At 48.9% G+C, this 20,946-nt stretch overlaps 1 protein-coding gene across 1 annotated transcript in view; it reads left to right on the top strand.

Annotated features, from left to right (window-relative positions):
• LRRC75A (leucine rich repeat containing 75A) overlaps positions 1-20,946 on the top strand; it is a 91,096-nt gene that overhangs the window by 46,442 nt on the left and 23,708 nt on the right. Inside the window, exon 3 of the mRNA XM_009961447.1 lies at positions 10,873-10,985. Coding sequence (XP_009959749.1) covers positions 10,873-10,985 — 113 coding nt within the window. The remainder of the gene's footprint in view (positions 1-10,872; positions 10,986-20,946) is intronic.

Below are 20,946 nucleotides of genomic sequence, written 5' to 3'. Positions count from 1 at the left end.
CTGGGTACCCTCCAGTAGCTCTCACAAAAGACTTTTGTATTCTTTTTTGCAATTTCCCTTTATCTTACATGGTCCCCTCAGGGCCATCTATCACCTTGAATTTTATTGCCTTCTTTAATTGCTTCTCTGAAGTCCAAGTGTAATATTACTCCAGGATCCTTTTGAATAACTTCCTGAGTTGCTGCGTTCCCATTCATCTTGTACTTCTGGCTCTCTTGATAAGCCCTATTGTACATTGCTTTTCATTTTGGTGTGTCAACACTGAATCTAACGCGTCGCACTTTGGCCTTTCATCAAAGCGGATGGTGAGCGCTGCTTATAGCGGGACCCGAGTTGCAAAATTGGTTTCCATTTCTTTTCTTTGTTTCTACAAATTTCCTCTTTCAATGTTCTGCTGCTGCTGCAGCTTCGCCAGCTCCTAATTTGGGCTAGTTCAAGGCAGGGTTTAATTGCTGGAGTCCTTGGTACTCTGCGGTCATCCTAGGTAAGCACTCAGTACTGTGTTGGGGTGCCCAGCATGCCCAGTGCAGATGTCCTCAGCCATGGGTTTCCCAGGTTTGGCAGTGGCTTTGTGGTGTCAGGCCACTCCAGAGCTGGTCTGGTCTGGACAGTTTTTGTAACAGTTGAACAGGAGCAGATCCTTTACTGAGAGCAAAAAGCATTAACTTTGCTGGTGCTCAGTCCCTTGCTGGTCACCTTAGGGAGGTCGACATCCACTCTGCAACCGGCACTTGATGGCAAAATGTGACAATCTTGTGCCTTTGTGGTTTGGGCCGTGTTGGTGAGAGGGTTTGCACCACTGATAGATCTGCCTGGAAGCAGAGAATTTGGGGTTTTTTGGACCGTGAAGTTAATGCACATGCCACGCTTGATGGCTGAGTATTTGGTTAGTTTGCTCAAAGCCAGTTGCTGCTTTTGGACCAAGGAGATAACAGGACCTTCTGGAGACTAGCTGCGATCAGCATGGCCAGGAGCAATTGGTCAGGCAGTTACCCTCAGCTTGAGACCCTGGTTATCCCTGGGGGCACCTCCTGCCCAGAAGTCCCCAGGCTGAGGCCACATATGGTTTGCACCAGTTGCTGACTTTCTGCCTCATTGAGTTTCATGCTGCTGTCAACCAGGACTCCACAAACTGTTAATTTTGCTGTGCTTGCTGCCAGAGCTGAGGCTGCCTGCCCTGGCACGGAGTACCTGCCATCTGCTGAGGGACACCTTCAGCCACTGCTCCTGCCAGTATGTCAGGCTTCTCCAATAAGGTGGTGCTCTCAGCCCAGAGCTTGCAGCTAATCGTGGCCCAAACCTTCAATTAGTCTTATGCAAAAGCATTTTCAGTTTGGGGGCATGTTGTGTAGTAGCTGGGGCTGTCGTTCCTGTTTCTGCATACCTGGCCTGATGGCTGCAGGCCTGGGCATGAAGTTTGAAATTGTAGTGGATGGTTTGGTTGCTGGGTTTGGGTTTTGCCAGGTAATGGGATGAGTTTTCTCATTAGGAGCAGTGGTCCTCTTCTCAGTTCTTGCAAGATCTCCAAAATGCTCCTTCCTGTATAAAAGGGTTGCTTCTGGACGGGAAATTTTACTTTCTGATAAGCTTTTATGAAAGTATAGTTTATTCCTTGATACAAACTGGTCTTTCTCTTCCTCCTCCTCAGAAAACCAGCCATCTTTTTCTTTGCCTTTTATTTGTGCTACTTTTGACAGCTGCTTTTACCTCTGCCTTTCTTTAAGAGGGAATATTTGATGGTAAAACCTATATCCTAGCAAACCAGAAGGAAGGGAGTAGGGTTTCCAGTATGAAAAACATTCCTTATCCAAACAGTGTGGTGGGTTTGCATTGTTTCTGTGCAACTTCTGTGTCTATGCATTTCTTTTTCTGTGTATCTTTTGACATACTCTCAATAGAATTTCCCACAAACCACTTCCTAATATTTGAGATAGTTTTATACAAAAATACCCCCACATTAGGTGATTTGAAATAAGATATAGTACCTTATTTGATGCTAGGCTTTGACCCTCTGTAAGCCCTGTTGAGTTCCTCTGGACCCACAGTGGCCACTGTAAAATATGACACTGCAGAACATAAATGAGAGATTTGCCCAAGGTGGAGACACTCATCTCCTGGCAGAGAACCTCCAGGACAGGGAGCCAGCTGTGCGTGGTAATTTGACAGTTCTGCAAGGGTCTCACTGGCTGTTACCAGGTCCATGACCCGAATCCTGCACCCCATGGACCCAGCTCCACCACCAAGTGCCCTTCCGCAGTGGGAAATCAGGAGCTGCTTTGGTTTTGTTGTCTTTTCAAACCTCCTGCTGCTACGTGGATGGCTGGAGAGGACGTAAGCAGAGCTTGGGGAGGAGTCTGCAGTGAGCTCACTGCTGGAGCCATGCTGAGAGGGGTCATCAAGCCCAAATCTGAATTTCCCATGCCAAAAAAAAAGCATTTTTCCTGTAAGAAGCCAACTACCTCTTCTTGTATAAGAGACACTCACTCTCTTCCAAGACTAGCTGTTTTTTTCTTGGTCATTTCATAACATGAATTCATTCTGGGGCACATCCTTCCCTTACAAAAAGCACCTTGAGCATCTCTGCTGCCGGTGAGTGCTTGGCCCTAACGTTGAGCAGGGGGAGGCCTGGGAGGTCTTTGGCCCCATGGCTGCGTACCTGGGGAAGCTCAGGAAGGATCAAGTGGATTAGCTCAGTTGCAGCGAACCCTGCTGGGAACGACTTCATTCTTATTAAAATGGCCTTTATTAAATTAGTTCTGTTTCTCCTCTAATTTGAATTAGAATGGCCTTGATTTATTTTCAAAAGAATTTCTGCATGGGGATATTGGGTGATCAGCTGGACCCATTTAAAGCCATATTGTCACTTTATTTGGATTTTGTTTTCCTCTGTGTGGATGAGATATATCACTTACATCCCCCATGCCCATATCTGCTTGCCTTTGGGAATCATCCACCTCATCGCTCCTTCCCCGCACGCTGGGGGTCTCTTCCCAGAAGAGTCTGAAATGATGGAGAGGGAACTGCAATATCCTTACGGTGATATTTTAAGGACACCTCCCTGGAGAGCTCTTCCCTACTGCACAACAGGGATTTTTTCATGTGCATTTTCATGCCTTCCCCAAGGAGCTCGTTGACCAACCAGCCATGCAGCAAGAGGTTTGGTGCTAGTGTGGGTCCTGCCCTGCACACCTGGATGGGGTTGTAGGTAGGAGCAACCACTGAACCTCCTGCAGTGGGATGGTCTCACACCAACCTGAGCACTCACTGCCAGCTGGGTGTTGGCATGTTTTGGTCTTTGGTGAAAGGGGAACGGTGAATTTAAAGCTTTTCTTACCTCCTCCGCTCCTGGTCTTGCAGGAGGAGGACGGTTTGCTGGAGAAAACTCCATTAGGGCTTCAAAAGGGAAGTCTGGCGGTGGCTTGCTGGGGCTGGGGCTGGCTGCAGCGCAGATGTCTGCATGCAACAATAGGCTGCAATTTAGCCCCATGCTTTGAAAGCAAGGTGGGGGAGGGGGGGAAAAAAGAAGAAAGAAAAGGGGAAAAAAAAAAAAGAAAACCAGAAAGCCATTAGATGACTTCAGCTCCGCGTGACTACATCAAAAGGGAAGGCGTCGTAAATTCGGTTTCTATTAAACGCCGGGGCTCTGGCGCCGAGGAGCAGGATGCTGTTCTGGTGCCAGCGGCCGGGGAAAGCCATTTCGGGGCCTCAGGAGAGGCTGCAGGTTTTGGGTGGGCAGAGCTTTTTCCCAGCTGCTGTGTTGACCTGGGTTGTGCAGGAGTTCAGCCTGGTGGATGGTGGACATGGCTGTCACTTACTGATTGCCTGACATGTGCCCGTGTGCCTTCTCTTGCTGCCTTCCTAGTAGGTATTTGGAGGTCTCTGTGGCCCATCAGCTTTGGCACATGTTAGGGCACGTGAAAGCTTTGCCCATGGGGCCGTTTCACAGCGCTGAGATAATATTTCCTCTTCATTTTGTTGTCACTCTCTGCAAACCCTGAAGTCTATCTCTACATAAGCATGGGTTGCTGGGGATTTGCTTTCCTTTGCTTCTTGCTAATTTGTAATAACTGATCTGATGCATGTCAAAGCTGTTGAGGATGATCTGTCCTAGGGCTTCCTAGAGCCTCTCACTATTTTATGGCTCTGTTTAACTGTGTAATAACTCTGTTTACTATTATGAACATAGTTTTTTTCTCTCAACTGTCTTTTTTGCTTAACAGTCCACACTATTATCCTATTGTCCTAGCTAATGACCCAAGACAGATAAAACAAAGAGGAGGATTTGAAAGGAAATCTGTCATTCTCTGTATTTTCTGGGTATGAAATAGGTCATGTTTTAAAGGTCACCATCCGCTGAACTGTATGGAAAGCAAACGTCTTGGCTGAGGGTATTTCATGTGCGAGGAATGGTGTTCCCAGGATGAGTGCAGTTTCCCTGGCCTGTGGCTACAATGGTTTGTGCATAGACAAAGCTTTTTGTGCATCAGAGTGACAGCTGCAAATCCTGCAGCATCTGGAAAGAGATGTTGCAAGTTTGAAAAGTTTTTTAAAAGAAACAGAAAAGGGAAAAGAAAAAAAAAAAGTTTCATTTTTATTAAGTCAAAACCATAATTTGGGAGGGCAAATATGGGACTTCTTGCACATTAAGACTGCAGGACAGCAACTTTTTTTTTTTTCCCAGAGATTGATTGTGAGTGACAGAAATGTGGGACTGTGTAATAACATGAGAAAAAAACCTGTCGCTTCCTCCGATCCGAGACAATGGCTAATTGTTCTGATTTGGGTCAATCTCCTGCTGTGCTGCAGGAGGAATTCTTTACCAGGGCTCTTTAATCATTAACGTTGGCCTATTTTATGTGATGTTTGGCCCCGGTGCAACCCCCCCAGGGCTCTGCACACCACCAGGGATTCTGTTGGAGGAGGAGCGGGTGATTCATTTCTTAATGAAAACAAATTAATTTGCAATAACGTCTTTATCACAAGGTTTTCATATGCTTTGTGTCCTCCTCCAGGCTCTCTGTCTGCTTCTTTTGGAGCAGCCCTGAAATTTGGTTTGTGAATCCCAATCTTACCTCCTTGTGTCGCCCAGTTGTTGTTGCCACGCGGTGATGCAAGGAGAGCAGGCAGTGATGCTGTGGTTATTTATCCCCAGCAAATACTTGGTTCTGTTCATCCCACATTTGCTTTCCCATGGTGTCATCCCGCTGCTTTCAATTACACCCCTTACCTCCGCCGGCAGAGCGGCGAGGAACACGTCCAAGGATCGCTCATTTGTGGTTAAAGGTGGAGCGCAGATGCTGGGCAACACCTCACCGACAGGATCTGCTGTGGGCTGCTGCTAGAGGCTGAATGGTTTCTCTCCTATGCTGCAGGTGAGACTATCAGTGAGGATAAAACAGGTCCTCCTGCAGAAACCAGAGCAGATTTAGCAGGGCACAACAGGGGTGAGCCTGGCTCTTAGCCTTTACCTGCTGTCATTTATCCCTGGGATTTAATGATTCCCATTTCAAGCACTGTTGCCCCATCCCTTCATCCGGGGCTGTCCTTTCAGGAGTGGAGCCAGGGTCAGGAGCCTGGTGGTCCCCAGCATGTTCCTGGGGCACCCGCTCTGCCATGGGGACAGACAGGGCTCGGCTTGTGCCGTTCCCCCTCGTTTTCCAGTTGAAGGAGATCCCGTTGGCGTGAGGCTGCTTGTGGATTGCAGATGGGGCATGTGCCATGAATCCCTCTCCCAGCTGAAATCTGTTAAGGGATTAAAATCTCATGAATCACCAGGCTCCTCCCAGCAGCGAGCAGCCCTCTCCTTCTCCAGAGGGCTGGAGGCAGATGAAGACAGGGAAAGGGGCCCTTTGCAGGGAAGAGCCTCTGCTCTCAGCTTTCCACTCATCCCTCCTCCATCCTGCACTCAACATGATGTCTGATGTCTGGGAACTGCTCTGGGTCTCTGCCAGCTTGGAGAGAACATGGTCAAGTAGAAGCCAAGAGGTTGCCCAAAAACTGCTCCTCTGAGCTGATGCTTGTTGCCACCCGGGCTTGCTCTTTGTGGGCTCCGTGAGTCTCGCTGAGAGCCAGGGTGCTGCACAAACGTGCTCTGCACCTCTTCTCCTCCAAGCTTTCCAGCAGAGCAGCCAAGACGAATGAAAAGGAAAGCGGGTGCCGTACAGCTTTCTCGCTCCTTGCAGAGAGGCTTTGCCCCCCCGTTTGGGTGCTGCTCCAAGCGGTTTTGCTGAATGCGCGACCCAGGTTTCTCTCCCTGTTGATGCAGGAGCTGTACAGGCATGTGCAAGATCACGGCACCCAGAGCTTTTTTGCAAACTCGCAGGTGTTTCCAGATGAGTAGCTGCTGGATCTGTAGGGAGCTCAGCTGAGGGCTCATCACCAGCATCTTATCAGCATTTATCATCCGGCCTGTGAGTGCAGCGCTAAGAGAAAGGGCATATCCCAGCTCCACAAACCAGGCTTTTTCTTGGCAGCATCGTCAGCTGGGAAGGCTGAACTTTCTGTGTGGTCTGTCACATCTCCCCAACCCTGAGATGCTCTGCAGTTTTCCTCCCAGAGCTTGGAAACCAGAGTAACAGATGCATGTTCCCACACACGTGCACCGTGAGTGCCTGAGGCTTGAAGGGGCCAGGTCCTCCATGGTGTCACTGGTGGTGCCTTTGCTAGAGATTGATCCTGTGCATTATTTCAGGAATGATTACTACTGAGGTTTGGTTCTGGTAATAAGACAATATGCTTAGGGAAAATGGCAGCTCTTGTTGTATGTGTCTTGTGCTTGATTATTATCCCTTCTCTCCGGAAAGGGCACATAGTGTTTGCCAAAGCCCAGCGCTATGGGTTTCAGCTTCTACAGGTTGAGGTAAGTCTGCCCTGCCACTCATGCGCCCTCTGACCACAAAAAAACCCCAGCCTTACAGTGATGTAATATAGACTGATGCAGGTGGGGCAGAAAGACCTTTTGGCCATTGCTTTTGATTTTGCGGGAAGTGATTAATCGCTGGAAGCAGCAAGGACGGGCGGCAGCAGTATCTGCCTGCCCAGAGGGGCTTGCGTCTTCTCTTGCATCACGCCTGAGGATGCTGATGGTACAGAGCAGAGACGATGGAGAGCAGACGTGGTACCCTGCATCAGAAGGAGGGTCAGCATCACAGTGTAATGCGAGCGTGGCGTCAGGAAGCCTGTGGCTGCCAACGGGGATAGTGCTCAGCATCCTCGCTCCTGCCGGTGTCATGCAGTAACCCCCGGCTCTTCTGGCAGTCCCACATGCAATGCTCTCCCCTTTCACCAGGCAGCGAGGTTAAAACCTTGTCAACACGAGCAAGCTGGGCTGATTTTTAAGCTGACTCAGTTTTCAAACAAGCTCTTGGGCTCGATCCCACCAGGGTGTGCGTCAGCTTCAATTATTTCCTGATAGACTTGGATCATAAACAGCGAAAAAGCCTTTGTTTAGACCGTAAGACGAGCGTCCAGCTCTGCCTTTGGCACCACATCAGCTAAATCCCTTCTTCTGCACATGTGTTTTGTGCAACCCAGGGCAGCTCTCGTATGCCGGGGGTCAGGCCTGGGGCTGCTCTGGAGCCTCCTGCAAAGCTCTCGGGAGGAATTGCAGAGGTTTAGGAAGGTACCTGAAAAAAGTGGGTTCTTGAAGCAGAGACGTTTTCATCTCACCCATGGGCAGGTGAAGTGCAGTGATGGGAATGAGATGGGTAGAAGCAAGGAGCCCAACCCCAAAGTAGTGTGTCTTGTGGAGACATATCCCAGTGCTAAACTGGGGCATTTATCTACAGACCACTACAGACCAGCATGGAAAAGGTCATACTTTTGTGGCTGGCTTGTACCCTTGCACTATACCGAGACCAGAAGGAGATGCGTGAGTTGCTGTTTGCAGAAGTCATGTTCTCTAAATCATGTTTTAAAACGCTGAAATAGAAGTAGCCCGGTGCCTGCAGGGCTTGTGAGTTGAGCTTGATTGTGAAGAAAAAAGGGCTGGAAGAGTGACATGGTGGGAATGACCGTGTGAAGAATGAGCTGGCTGTGGGCATCGATGTAGAGAGATAGGGATTAAAATATGCTTTGCCCTGCTCTAGCATGTTTCCTTGGAGCCCTCGGTGTGCTGTATCAGTGTTGATGGACGATGTGCTGGGTTCTGATGAGGGGATTTCTTTGGGCTGAATTTCTCAGAAATTGGCTTGATGTGAAGTTCAGGTCTGAGCCTCCACCAGCCATCTGGACACACCGCTCGGGAGGGCTGTCAGCTGCACACCAAAGGCCAGCGTGCACACACTGCTTGGGGGGGAAAAAAATCTCTTAGCTGAGGGAGAAGATGGTCCTGACACATTTGTACCAGCAAAAACTTGTTTCTTTTACTTTCTCAGCTTTTTTGCCGCATACCTCTTGTGAATCGTTTCACTTCCCCAACAGTTTCGTTATCAGGATAATACTGGAGACAGTTGTCTCAGGATGCTATCGGAGGCGATTTGCAGCGCTGAACTGCAACGCAGTGGCTACTTACTCCACAACATTTTAGCACGTTGTTTCCTTTTCAACAGGAGTTTTTATACGCGATGCAGCGAGGGCTCAGAGATGGAAACCCCCGCGCAGTGCTGAGGGTGTTATTGCAGGGGCTGGTTAAAAAAAAATTCGTAGGTGTCAAAACTCATGGTATTTTCTTCTCCCGTTAGGAATGCTAACAGCAAGGCAGGTGTTGCTGGCAGAGAGCAAATGGAGAGCAGTTAGAGGGAGCAACGCATGCTGTTGCCTTCCCAAAATGTTTTGAGGCTTTAATTAAAGAATGGCTGCGATGTGTTTCCAGACCTTCCAGTGGAAAACATGAACTAAAAAGTTCTCTTTCATTATTTTTTGCTGTGTTTATTTGACAGGCTGAGCCTCCTAGGGTTCACCCATCCCCAAGCCTAGAGCAATAGATATTTCTTGCCGCAGGATCGCCAGCGGGAGGGGAGATTTCGGCATGCCTGAGGTTTAGCATGGCTGATGTCCCGTTGAAATTTGCAGGATTAAACCCCTTATTTCAAGTTAAGCGTGGTGATAAATGAGGTGTTGATAAGTATGGGTTTAAATATGCTCTTAAACCCGTATTTCCTAGGAATCCAGAGATACAGCCGTCAAACACTTGAGGAGCTCAGATGTGAAATGGCTCCTGACTCACGCTGTTTACAGCTCGTGCTGACATGGCATTTCTGTACACTGTGCCCTGCCAGGATCTGTGGATCTGGAATTTCTCCCTGAGCTGCCAAAGTCACCTGTCACTGGGTGCCTGATGGAGGGAGATGAGCGTTGATCCTGTCGCTTTGCTGCCGGTTTGCCCAGCTGGAGCTGGACAAGCATCGCTCCTGAATTACATCAGCTTTTGATGAATGGTAGTTGCTGTGTAGGCACCTGCATATGGCTGGGAAGAAACTACCCCAATTTCTGTCAAGGCTTTATACCTTATTGAGTGGATTGAACAGAGAAGCTAAAGACCGCAAGTCCTAGACTGATATTTCTGCTCCAGCCATCTGCAGATATGCCCCTTCTGTCCTGGGTTTGTGGTTGATTTTTTTCTACCCTGAGAAAAGCTGCTGTAGTTGTTTCCTTGCACACACAGAGGTGATTTGTCAAACTCCCTATTGCTCCTTGGTTAATTCAATATTTATGATGTCTTTATAAGGCTGGTCCCGCTCTGCTGACTTGGAGGTGAGGTGGGAGAATACATTGCTCGGGCTCGAAGGGAAGACGTGAAGGCAGCAGTAATTGGGTGTGCAGGCAGACAAGATGCAACATCTTCCTCGGCATCCCTGCCCAGCTTGTCCCAGCACACAGCAAAATCCTGAGCAATCAGCATGAAAGAAGAGCAGTGGCGAGCCGAGCCCAGGCTGACTGCTTATTTTAGGCAAATAGGCAATAAGTAATTATTCTGTGTCTTCTCTAAGATGTTTCATGCTGCATCAGTTTCATAAAACCAGGCAGATACCACAAATTGTCACATCTTGGGGGTTTTTATCATTATTGTTCTTTAGGTCAGGTTAATCTCTGCTTGTGACCTTTCAGAGAGCAAGCCAGGCAGAGCAATACGGATGGTTTACATTACTGGATGTTATATCATGCCTTAGTATATAAAAATCTTGAAATGAAACATGATTGAATGGTCCAGATACTAGTATTTGTATTCATATTATTCATATTCTTTTTAGGAACTAAAATTTCTAGAACCAAATTCTTACAAACTGTCAGAGTTAAAGTTTTCCAAGCCACCATCCTTTTGGGTGGAAATTTTCATGAGGATTGAGAAGACTCCACCTGGTTTCCTTGAGGCTTTTTTTTTTTTTCCTAACAAATATATGTTTTGAGAGTTTCTGATGAGCGCTGTTCCCAAGATCTCCATCAGTGTGCAAAGCCTCTTAGTATTTGCTCTTTTGTAAAGCAGTTTTGACAGTAACAGATGGGTAGTTTTGTTTATTTAATCAATCCCCGTAAAACTTTAGTGCTGAAAGCTATTACGTAGTATCAAATGATAACAGTGCTGGTGCTGCTGCATGAATTGCAAAGAGATGAGCCCGCCGTGCAGATCCCTTCAACCCCAGCGCAGCAGCCGAGAAGGAACCTCGTCATCCTTAACCAGGCAGGACTCGTGCACCCCTGCATTCGTTCTCCAGCAGCAATGTCCATGGGTATGCAGGACAGGGTGGCCCTTGGTGAAACACCCCATCCTTGCAGCATCTCAGCAGTCAGTGGGGTTTCTTTTTCCCCTTTCCTTATGTGATTTTTGTGGCTTGCCAGCTCCTAGCAGAGAGCCGCTCTGGGGTCGGAGCATCCTGCGGGTGTGATGGCAATGCTGCAGACACCTTACCTGGCGTCCCTCCCTTGTCTTTGCAGGAGGGGGACTCCCTTGGGGCCATGGAGAAGCTCTGCCGGCAGCTCACCTACCACCTCAGCCCCCACTCGCAGTGGAGACGCCAGGGCATCATGAAGAGGAAGCCACAGTCCTGGTGAGTTGGCTTTCGAAAGCCACTGTCACCCCAGTGGGCCACTGTTCCCTCCCTGGTCTTTGCATCCTTGGAGCCACCTGCAGGCTCAGGAGAGTGGGAAGGGGGTTCTTCCGCGATGCTTTTGGCCGTGGTGTGCAAACGTGGGTGCCGGTGGGTGCTGCCTGTTGCACGCCTGCTGCGACAGGAGGAACAAACCCACCACGATGAAGGAAAGTGCTTAAAACCATTAGCCAGGGCTGTGAGGGAGCCAGGAGGTCAAAACCTTCTCAGCTTGCCACAACCTCCAAAATTGTCACCAGCATTTCCCCCGTGCATGGTTATGTTATCAGGTTGCTTCATGCTCGCCCAGAGGTGTTTTCCTCCTTTTCCATTTTCCTTTCCTGGTTGCAGAGGAAAGCAGCACGGGAGTGCCCGGGCAGGGGGAATGGGCTGGAAAATCTGAACCATCCATCCTCCAAACATCCCCTTGCTGGGCATTGGAGAGCAGGAGACAAACTGCTTCAAGACATCCTCATTAACTAGTAATTAATGTCCCAGCACGTGTCACCACACACACTGTGGCTTGCAGTGTGTTTGCATGAAAGGAACTGTTTGATTAAAAATAGTGAATAAATGACCCCGATCCCCTCCTCACCTGGTTCCTCAGCAAAGCATTCCAGCTGCCGACATCCTGGGTCCATGGAGCTGAAAATCTTGTGGGTGAGGCTGATGGGAACGGAAAGGAGTCCTTGTTTTCCGTGATGTTATGCATTATGTATTTATTATTTTTGTTTAAGGAAGTGAGAAATACAAAAGAAGCCACAATCTGGCAGAGTCAGGATTTGTATGCAGGTGCTGGCTCACGGTCCCAAGACAGTTTGGGTTCCTGTTGTAGTAGATGCTGTTTGTAGCCATTTGTAAACATAGTGGAGACTAATGCAGTGAAAAAACTTAGTCTGAAAAGAGAAGAGGGGAAGAAAATGGACACAGGAGGAAAACAGACACAAAGGAATAAGGGATTGCATGGCCAAATAGGATTAGGACCACGTCTCCTGGAGATCTGGCTCAGCATCCTTGCACCCTGTTGCCTTTAGAGACCCAAATGTGGAGAAACACCTCCATTTCATAGGCAGTGGTAACTGCACTTTTGTGTTTAATCAATCCCTGTAAAACTTTAGTGCTGAAAGCTATTATATTGATGACTAAAATTTGCCCTTCCCTGCAAAGCGTCAGAAATAGAGGGAGTATGTCGGGGCTGCGTGCTGCGAGGCTGTACCCCACAGGCTGGGCTCAGCACATGGAGCCAGGTAATGACCCAGGAGCTTAGTTACCTTCATGGGGTTTTTTTTTCTTAATTAGAATAGGAAATGCACACCCCTCGTCATCCCATCAGGGCATTATTAAAGTTACACTGATGTGGCAGTGGGGAGTTCTTTACAGCCCAAAAGACAAGAAATTCTTGAAAATGAAAAAATGTAAAGCAGGGGTTTGTGCCACTCTGGCTTTAATTACCAATCCCTGTCCTTAATTATCAGCTTGGAGTGGTTGTGTGAGCATGTCCGCGTGCCAGAGATTTGCGAGGCTTTATCTCACAAGCCTGCTGTAACGCTTGCCTTTCCTTGGAAGAGCCAGGAAATAGCTGAGGTTTTTCATGGTTTTCATCACGGGGGTGAGGTTTCGGCTATAAACAAGCCCTGACGGCACGGCAGCGACGCCAGGGCTGCGAACACGTGGCTCTGGCGGCTGGCTCTGCCCCAGCGAGGGTTTGTAGGACGGGATTTGCCTGGGTTTCTGGTTTAGATGTTCATTTAGGGAGCAGCTGTGAGTTGAAGCCAACCCTTTGCTAAGATCTGAATGCCATAATATAGAGAATATGTAGAGAACAGGGAGAGCATCTGTCTTGTCTTCCCTGTGCTTGAGCACCCGCTGCTTTATTTGTGCACCTTAGGGATGCTCCTGGTTTCGCCTGCGTGTTAGTTGATGGGTAATTCCTTCTGCAACCAACAACCCTGGGTGTTTCCCCAGAGCCCCCCTTCTCTGGGCTGGGGTTTGCAAGTGCCCTGTGATGCCTCCAAGGGAGCAATGGGGTCCTGTTCCCAGGTATCGGTGTTGGCTTAACCCAGCCCTGCTGTCAGATGTTGCAGGAAATTTCAGATATTAAGTTTCTGAATTGAGTTTGTTTTGTGTGTCTGTTGGCCATCCAGAACCCATCAGTGCTCTGCTTAGGGGTGTAATTAGTATGTGGTTTGAATGACCTGGGAACTACAGAGCCCCTCTTCGCATCCGTCTCTTTGCAAGGAAAAGAGCTTCAGCTTGGTGCAGCGATAGCGATAGCAGAGGGACTTTGACTGGTGGAGTAGGAGAGGACAGGCCCATTTTATCAGAAATAAAAGCTAAGCCTGTGGGAATACTTTTCCAGCTCTTTCTGTAGCTGGTTTTGTGGTACTGCATCTTGTCCTGTTCCTTTGCTTGGCTGATTGCTGTTCATTTAGAAATTAAATAGAGCCAATACATCAAGCAATTCCTGGGCTTTCTTCAAAGTTCCCGTTCCTCCTGTTCCTCTCCCTGCTTGTGTGCCAGTTTTTGGGGAGGGCCTGGCTGTGCCCCATGGAGAAGGTGTTTGGTAAGTAGCTTTGGATGACCATTGCAATTAGGATATGGTTAATTTTGATGTATTGGAGGCTACCCTTGTAAAATCCCCATTTGCACAGGCACAGCAGCAGTGCAACCCAGTGCCTGGGAAGTGCGGGACTTGGGGGGGAAATCCCATCCATCTGTGGATTAACTGCTCCTGTTATGAGCCCGGGGTCGCTTGATATCTCTCCTCAGTGGTCCCCTGCACCACGCAGCCAGCCTCCATTCTGGGGCAGAGATCAGATGTTAAGAGCTGTCTTTTTAAAGGAAAGGCTCTGTCCTTTTTTGGGGGGGGAAACTGGCTTAAATTCACAACTGTGCTTATAGTACGGACAGAGCACAGGGGGCTCTGGCAATGTTTCCAGTTGTGGGTCACATGAAGGGATTTAAGTGATTTAACAATGAATTATTCACCAGCAATCAGGCCACGAGCCTGCCTGTGCTGGTGCTGGGCTGAACGGCAGGACTACAAGCTCCCACAGGCTGTGGATGCCCGCGCAGCCCCGTGGTCCACCCCATGGTCCTTGGGTGGCCCTGACAGCAGGTTCCTGGGTGCCTTGCAAGCCTTTGCCCCCTCTGCCAAGGCTTTTCTTTGGGGGGTGTAAAAATTAAAGCCAAAAGCTTGGGCAGCACAGAGGTAGCCTTGCTCACAGCAGAGGGGTTTATTGTTCAAAGCCTGGTTTATCCTGCCTGTCAGGGTGATAACAGTCATGTTTGGGGCTCAAGTGTCCTCCTACTGCCTTTTCATAGACTCCAAAATCCCTCAGCTTCCCTGGAATTACTTGTGATTCGCAATGAGGTCAGTAAGGTCCCAGGAAAGCCCACAGCAGTGCCCACAGCATGGGGTACGGTGGCTCCTCTCAGCAGCAGCAGCCCCCAACGGGAGGTTATAGGTAGAAAGAGGTTCCTGCTTGGCGGCTTTGGAGCCCTAAAACCAGGCTGTCCTCCTGAGAGCTGTGTGTGAGCCCGGATGCCTTGAGGAAATAACGAGGTGTGAGAAATGGCCTTCCTTAGAGGTCTGCAGAGGAAACTTGTCTCCTGCTGGGATGAGATGCACGTGTGAACCCTGCTCGCTGGGACGAGCCGTGAGGCTGCTCCTCCTGCTGCTCCTGGCCCCAGCTGAGCAAAACAGGACAGGGGCCGCTGCAGAAGAGATGATTGTTTTTCCTTTCACTCCTTTCCTTCTCCCTGCAGTACCAACCTCGTAAGGTCTGCAGACTGCACCATGTCCATGATGCTTCCTTAAACCATTTCTTCTTCGCTCTCTTTCTTTGCTCTTTCTTTTCATTTTCTTTCTTTCTTGTTGGAGAGGAAGTCTTCTGACTCTTCTGCAAGACAACTTGTGGGTCAGAAAGAGACAATTTGAAGTGACCCCTGTCCTGTGTTGCAACCTGCCTGGAGGGTCCACCCACGGGAAGCGTGTAACCCTGTGCTTTGGATGTGGAAACTGGTCTCTCATTTCCTGCACGGTGATTTTTGACCTTGCAATGAGTATTTGTGTCTTTGTCCCTGGTTCCCTGTTGATAATTAGGGATTGCAGCACAATGGCAGGGGCGGTGGAAACCATCATGGAGAACTCCCAGTCTGGAGCTGTGGAGTTACTCGAAAATACTTTGTTAATTAGAAATCTGTATCTTTGAGATGCATTGTGCTCCTGGGTCCCATCTGCCAGACACACACTCGTTAGTGCACTGATTCGTAACAGGCAGAAACACACGCATCATAATCTGTGCCGTGGCTTCATTAAGAGGCATAATTTCACCAGGCTCACGGCTGCGCCCGTCTCCCAGTGCTCTGCAGCTCCCTGTCCCCTGCAACTGGGTTAGACGTGTCGGAAGGGTTTGGGAAGGAATTGGAGTTTAATTATCCCTATGATCAGGAGCGGTGGGGAGTGCCTTTGTAGGAGATGGATGCGTTAGTGCAATGCTGATCCCTCTCTGTGCCCAGTTGTGGGGTCCAGGGCGTCTCAGACACTAGTGGAATGTCTCTCTCTTCTTGCTCAGGGCTAGTGAAGGGGTGGTGGCCTCCAGGTGTCATTGCATTGCCACCTCCTTGGATGCCCACAGTCAAATTTTTAGTGGGGTAGCATCCCTTCTTCACTAGATGCCTGTTGGCATTTCCATTGGGCAGTGGGGGACGTAGCCACAAGCAGTGGGGTGCATCAGTCCCTCCCAGACCAGCACATCCTGGCACCCTCTGGTACCTCTGCTGAGGTCTTGCCAGCGCGGGCGAGCATGAGCCCCGCACATGGGCACAGGTCGACCGAGCGCTGAGCAAAGCCAAATAACTGTAATTAGTCTCACCAGAAATGTGGTGAAATAATTACAAGGGAAAATTGCTTTTCTTTATTCTGCAACTGCTGTATTGGTTACAGGTGATAATCGGAAGCAGAGCAGCCAGAGGAGGAGGATGGTGACAGACGATAGAGAGAACTCGAGCTGATTTTTCGGTCAGTCATGCTGTGGGCAGGCAGCCTGCCGCGTAGGCAGAAGGAGAGACTATCGCTTTCTGTTTCCATCTCACCCCAGGCATCACTGCCTGGCACCAGGGCACCCAAACCTGTGCCAAATGACCTTATTTTTTTTTTGCATATTATAAATCTGTCTATCTTTCACTTGCTGTCTCCCTCTCCATGCCTCCTTCTGAATTGTATATATTTATATTAAACATCCAGGATGAAAATCAGCGTTTTGCCTGGTAGAGCAGACAATAGCAGGAGGATGAAACGAGGCTGCTAAAGTAATTTGTACGACTCTGGCTCTGCCTAGGGACACAATTTCAGTCCAGCGTTTAACTAGCAAGCGTTGAATTAGATCCTGGAATCTCCCCGCTCCTCCTGCTGCCAAGCGCTCGCCTTCAGCATCACAAGAGCAGAACTGGTAATCAAAGCTCCGCGCGTCTGTGATTGCTTTGGAGCATGGGCTTGTGTGTTTCGTGGATAGGGAGGAGGTGTTTCCCAGGGGAAATGGCCTCCCTGGCTTTGCTGTGTCGTTCCCATCCCCGGAGGGTCATGGCCAGTGCGTTACCTTTGTTTGCTGCCCATGTTGCCGCTGTGCTCAGGAGCGATAGCGACGAGCCAGGGAAGGGATGGAGCGGTGGTGCCTGCCCTGCCGGGCTGAGCAGTGGGCAGCATCTGGAGGAATAGCGATCATTCATATCCTAACTCCAAATCCAGCCCTGATTTACCTCAGGTAAAACCCTTTTTTCACACGCAGTTCCTGTTGATGCCACTGGAGCGTGAGGCATGGAAGAATTTAGGGTGAAGCAGCTCAGTTTGAACACTGGAATTAAATGGGGTCAACCTGGACCTGAATCCGTGGATTTTTTAACTCTGTTGTTGCTCTGTAATAAGCAGAGAAACCCCCAAAAAGAAGCCCGTGCCTGCCCTGAGCCTGGTGCAGAGTTTACCGGAGCGGGGGGGATCCACACCGGGGTGAGCCAACATGGGGCTTCCTTCACTTTCTAAAACCATTTTATGTTTCAGAGCTCGCAGCACTCAGTCATGCAAATCCTGCCTTAGTGCTGGGACACGTGAAGAGTGAGGGTCTGGGGTTTTTTTCCTCAATTCACATGGGTTTTTTAGGTGGTTTTACTTTCCTCCAGCCAGTTCTCTCTTCTTTGCTACTTGTCCTTTTTGCTGGTGGCAGGGCCAGCCGGGATGCTGGGTTCAGACATGACGCAGAGGTGGGAGGCAGCCGAGAGCATTTAACACAGCACAGGGTGAGGGGAATGTCAGCCCTCGTATGAGATCTGCTCCACGGCCGCACCAGGGATGCGCCCGATGAGGATTTGCAGGGAAAGGGGCCGTTTGCTGTTTCTCTTTGCAGGGAGCGCTGCGGAGCAGCAGGCCAGCTTTCCCGCAGCCCTGCATCAGCTCACTCCTATGGCTGATGGAGAATCTTAATTATTTCCCAAGTATTTATGTACATAAACGATGAATCGTGCCCATAGTTGGTCTTAAACAAGGACAACATTCTTTGCTGGCGCTGGTAACACCAGGCATATAATTTATCTTATTTTTTTCTAAATCCAAGAGTTTCACTTCTTTGAGATGTACATGCTGGCGTGGAAACCAGCTCTGCCTGCATGTTCCCTGCTGCACATGGGCACTGTGAGTGCAGGGCATAGCTTCACAGGGTTTTTCATATTTCACTTGTGAACAGAGATCACTTGAATCCTACAAGCCAAATCCTGGAGTGCTAATGCGAGCACAACTTCTGTAGGTACCCAGATGAGGTCAGGAGCTTTCAGTTATGGACTGCAGAGCAGATACATACCTTTATCCAGCTGAATTTCTTGGTGAAATGGAGATGCCATTAACACCATCCATCTTCCTGATGCAAGAAGTGGGCATGGTCGCTCTGCACTGCCCAACCTGCAGCTCCAAAGTGGGTTGCAGCTAGACCTTGCTGCAACGGGATGTCACATCATTCAGCAGGATGCCACATCGTTCACTTTTCTTCTTGCACTTCCTTGCATCTCTGCTGCTCTGATTTTCCCCACTGCGTTTCCCCCATCCCTTAGCAGCAGCCACCTCATTTATGGGCTTTCTGAGCTGCATCTCTCCATCATTCCAGTCCAAAAGCCCCTTTATTGCTATGTTGCTCTAGATCTTGTTCAGCTCAGTTCCAGTTTAAACAGAGTGTTCTCTCATCTCTGCTCGACAGTGCTAAACCACATCCCTGCTTCATTATGCATTACTCTAACATGTCGTTCCACAGGAAAAATGACATTGCTCCTAATTCACTCAAGGAACAGACTTGTTTCTACTAATCTATTGTGTTTTACCACAATAGCCATTGGGTTCTTCAGATAACTGTGGTAGCAAGGGACAAGGTCAGTGAAGAGAAAACGGAGCTGCAGTGTTTGAAGAAGGTGGCTCAAGTGCACTGGGAACCACTGAGGTCTTTGCCTTTGGGAAAGTCAGGTCTCTTCCCAGGAGCCTCCATATGGATTTAGGACCCAAATATTACATACTTATTTTCTTCACTCTCTTAAAGTTTAAGCCTAATTTTATATGTCATTTTCTTAACATGCCCAAGGGACCGAACACCCGTGGGGATGCCCAAGTCGTGCATAACCTCAACACGTCATCGCCAGGGCGAAGGGTGAGCCCCTAATTCCTCAGTGAAGGGGGTCTGGCAGCCTCACACAATTTGGCTTGTGACTCACCACTTGGGCAGTGTTGGTTTTTCTTCGGCTCGAACAGTTCTGTAGCTCAAAAGCCGTCATTTTTCTCCCAGGACAGGTTAGGAAAGTTGTCTCGAATGGGTTGTAATTCTCTGAGATGGAGAATATATTTAATCGTAAAAGTGGCTGACATTAGCTGTCATTTTCTGTCTCTCTGTGAGGGTTGATATGAGTAGGGTGAAAGCAGCAAACAGGTATTTTTCCTCTGTTGCCATACATTTCTGCAGGGAAATTATTGCCTGTGGCCCTGCCTCAATAGGAACCGCACTGGGGGTGTAAAAGCCCCTGCATAATAGATAGTTTTCTGTATAATATGTGCAAATTACAGGGCTATACATGATACAGTAAGACAGAATCTCGTGTTTATTTTCTTTGATTTTCCCAGCCTAAGCAGGGCTGAAAATGCAGCAGCCCTTTTCTCTCGCTTTCTGCATCCCTCCAGCACCAGCAGTGCCTGGGTAGGAACCAAGTGTGAGTTTAGCCCTGCGAGACGTGGTTTTGCAGTAGCTGCTGACAAAGCAACAAGTCAGGGAGAATATTTAGTAGCTCAAGGTGGAAGGTAAAACCCAGGTTTAAAGGGCTGATACCTCCAGCTCCTACTATCTGCAGGGTTTGGCCCAGTGGCCACGGTGTGCCGTATCCATCGTATGCCAGCTCCGTCAGTGTGGTGTAAAATACTCCTGTCGAGGGCAAAAATCCTGGATCTGTTAGGCTGGGAAAATAGGTACTGCCCAAGCAGCCGTGCCAGAGAGGAGGATGGGGCCATGTCTGCTGCTTTATGGAGGCAGGAATCAGCTTCACAAGGGGAAATGTGGAGAATAGGTTTTCTCTCAGTATGGTTTCCCCGCAGAAGGGTGCTGTGTGCATGGGACAAGGCCACCTTGCTCCCTGTCTGCACAGAAAGGTAAACCCCCTTTTCTTCAAGGTGGAAGAGTGTGACAAGTTGCTTTTTCCTGAGCAAGACCCTAAAAGCAACGTGTTGCTTTTTAACCCTGAAAAGGGAAGTGCAAACACCTCTCCTGGACCCCTCATTCCTCACTTGTAAGCATCTCCTTGCATCCTGCCGTAGTGGGATGCAGGAGGCCACCTCCTCCTGTGCCACCCTGGGCTTTTGCCTAGTGCTTTGCAAAAGGCATTACCAAAGCATCAAACATGACACCGTGGAAACCTGCCCAAAATATTAGACAGGAGCAGGAATATGGGAAGTTTGGCAGGCATGCCCAAGCCAGCACATTGATGGGGTTTGAGTGGTGCCCCACAAGGCTCTGGCATGGTCCCTTGCTACAGGAGGCAGCTGAAAATGTGTTTTTCCCCCTTCTTTTGAGGATCAGCATAGCAATAATTTGGAGGCATTTCACCTCTGTGGGAGGCAGAGCTCCCAGCTCCCATTTGTAGCACCCAAATGCCAAGGGCTGCCCAGCCTTGCTCTTCCCAAACCAGTTCACCTCCAAGCACGGCACTGCTACTTGCTTGGTTTTCAATGGTATTGCTTTGTCTTCCATGGTATTAAAGGAGGTGTGGAAACACACCAATGAAATGCATTTCACCAAGGAGGAATGCTTTGGGGTCCACCTTTACACCTGGGAGTCAACCTGAACTCCCCTTTGCTTTCTTAAGGCCCTCTAATATGAAGTAGTTAGAAATCACCTTGAAAATACCCAGCTGAAAGTGCAAATGAATAGTTTGGGAGAGCTTTTGGAAGTTAGGAGGCTCTATCAGCCTGTGGCAGTTTTTAACCCATGGTTACTTGTGGGTTGGGTGTTCACCATTGCGCTTGGCAGCCAGATACAGAGACCTGGTAAAACAGAAGAGGAGAGTGTTTTGATTTAGTGATGAACTTATGGAGGTTAAGCAGCTTTATTTTGTTGGTAGGAACGATCTTTTAACATCCCACTCCTAATTTCATCGGGGGCACAAAGCATTTCAGTCCTGGAGGAATGCTGGGTGCTGATTTTTCATACTTGCTTGCAGTGCCCGCTTGTATTTCTCTACAAAGCCTTTGTGAAGCAAAAAAAAAAATTGAGTTTTCACAGAGGGGAAACCCAGTACATGAATAATGTGTCCTTCCTTTGGAAAACAGAAAGAGAATGAATGTTTGTGGATGAAAATCCTCCGCTGCTGCCGGCAGCTTGTGGGCGAGCGATAGGAGAAGCTGTAG

Source organism: Leptosomus discolor, chromosome 18, assembly GCF_034619465.1.
Source record: "Leptosomus discolor isolate bLepDis1 chromosome 18, bLepDis1.hap2, whole genome shotgun sequence".
In the NCBI taxonomy this organism is placed as follows: Eukaryota; Metazoa; Chordata; class Aves; order Leptosomiformes; family Leptosomidae; genus Leptosomus; species Leptosomus discolor.
Note: the sequence above shows the minus strand (reverse complement) of the source record. Positions and strands in the feature narration are given on the sequence as shown.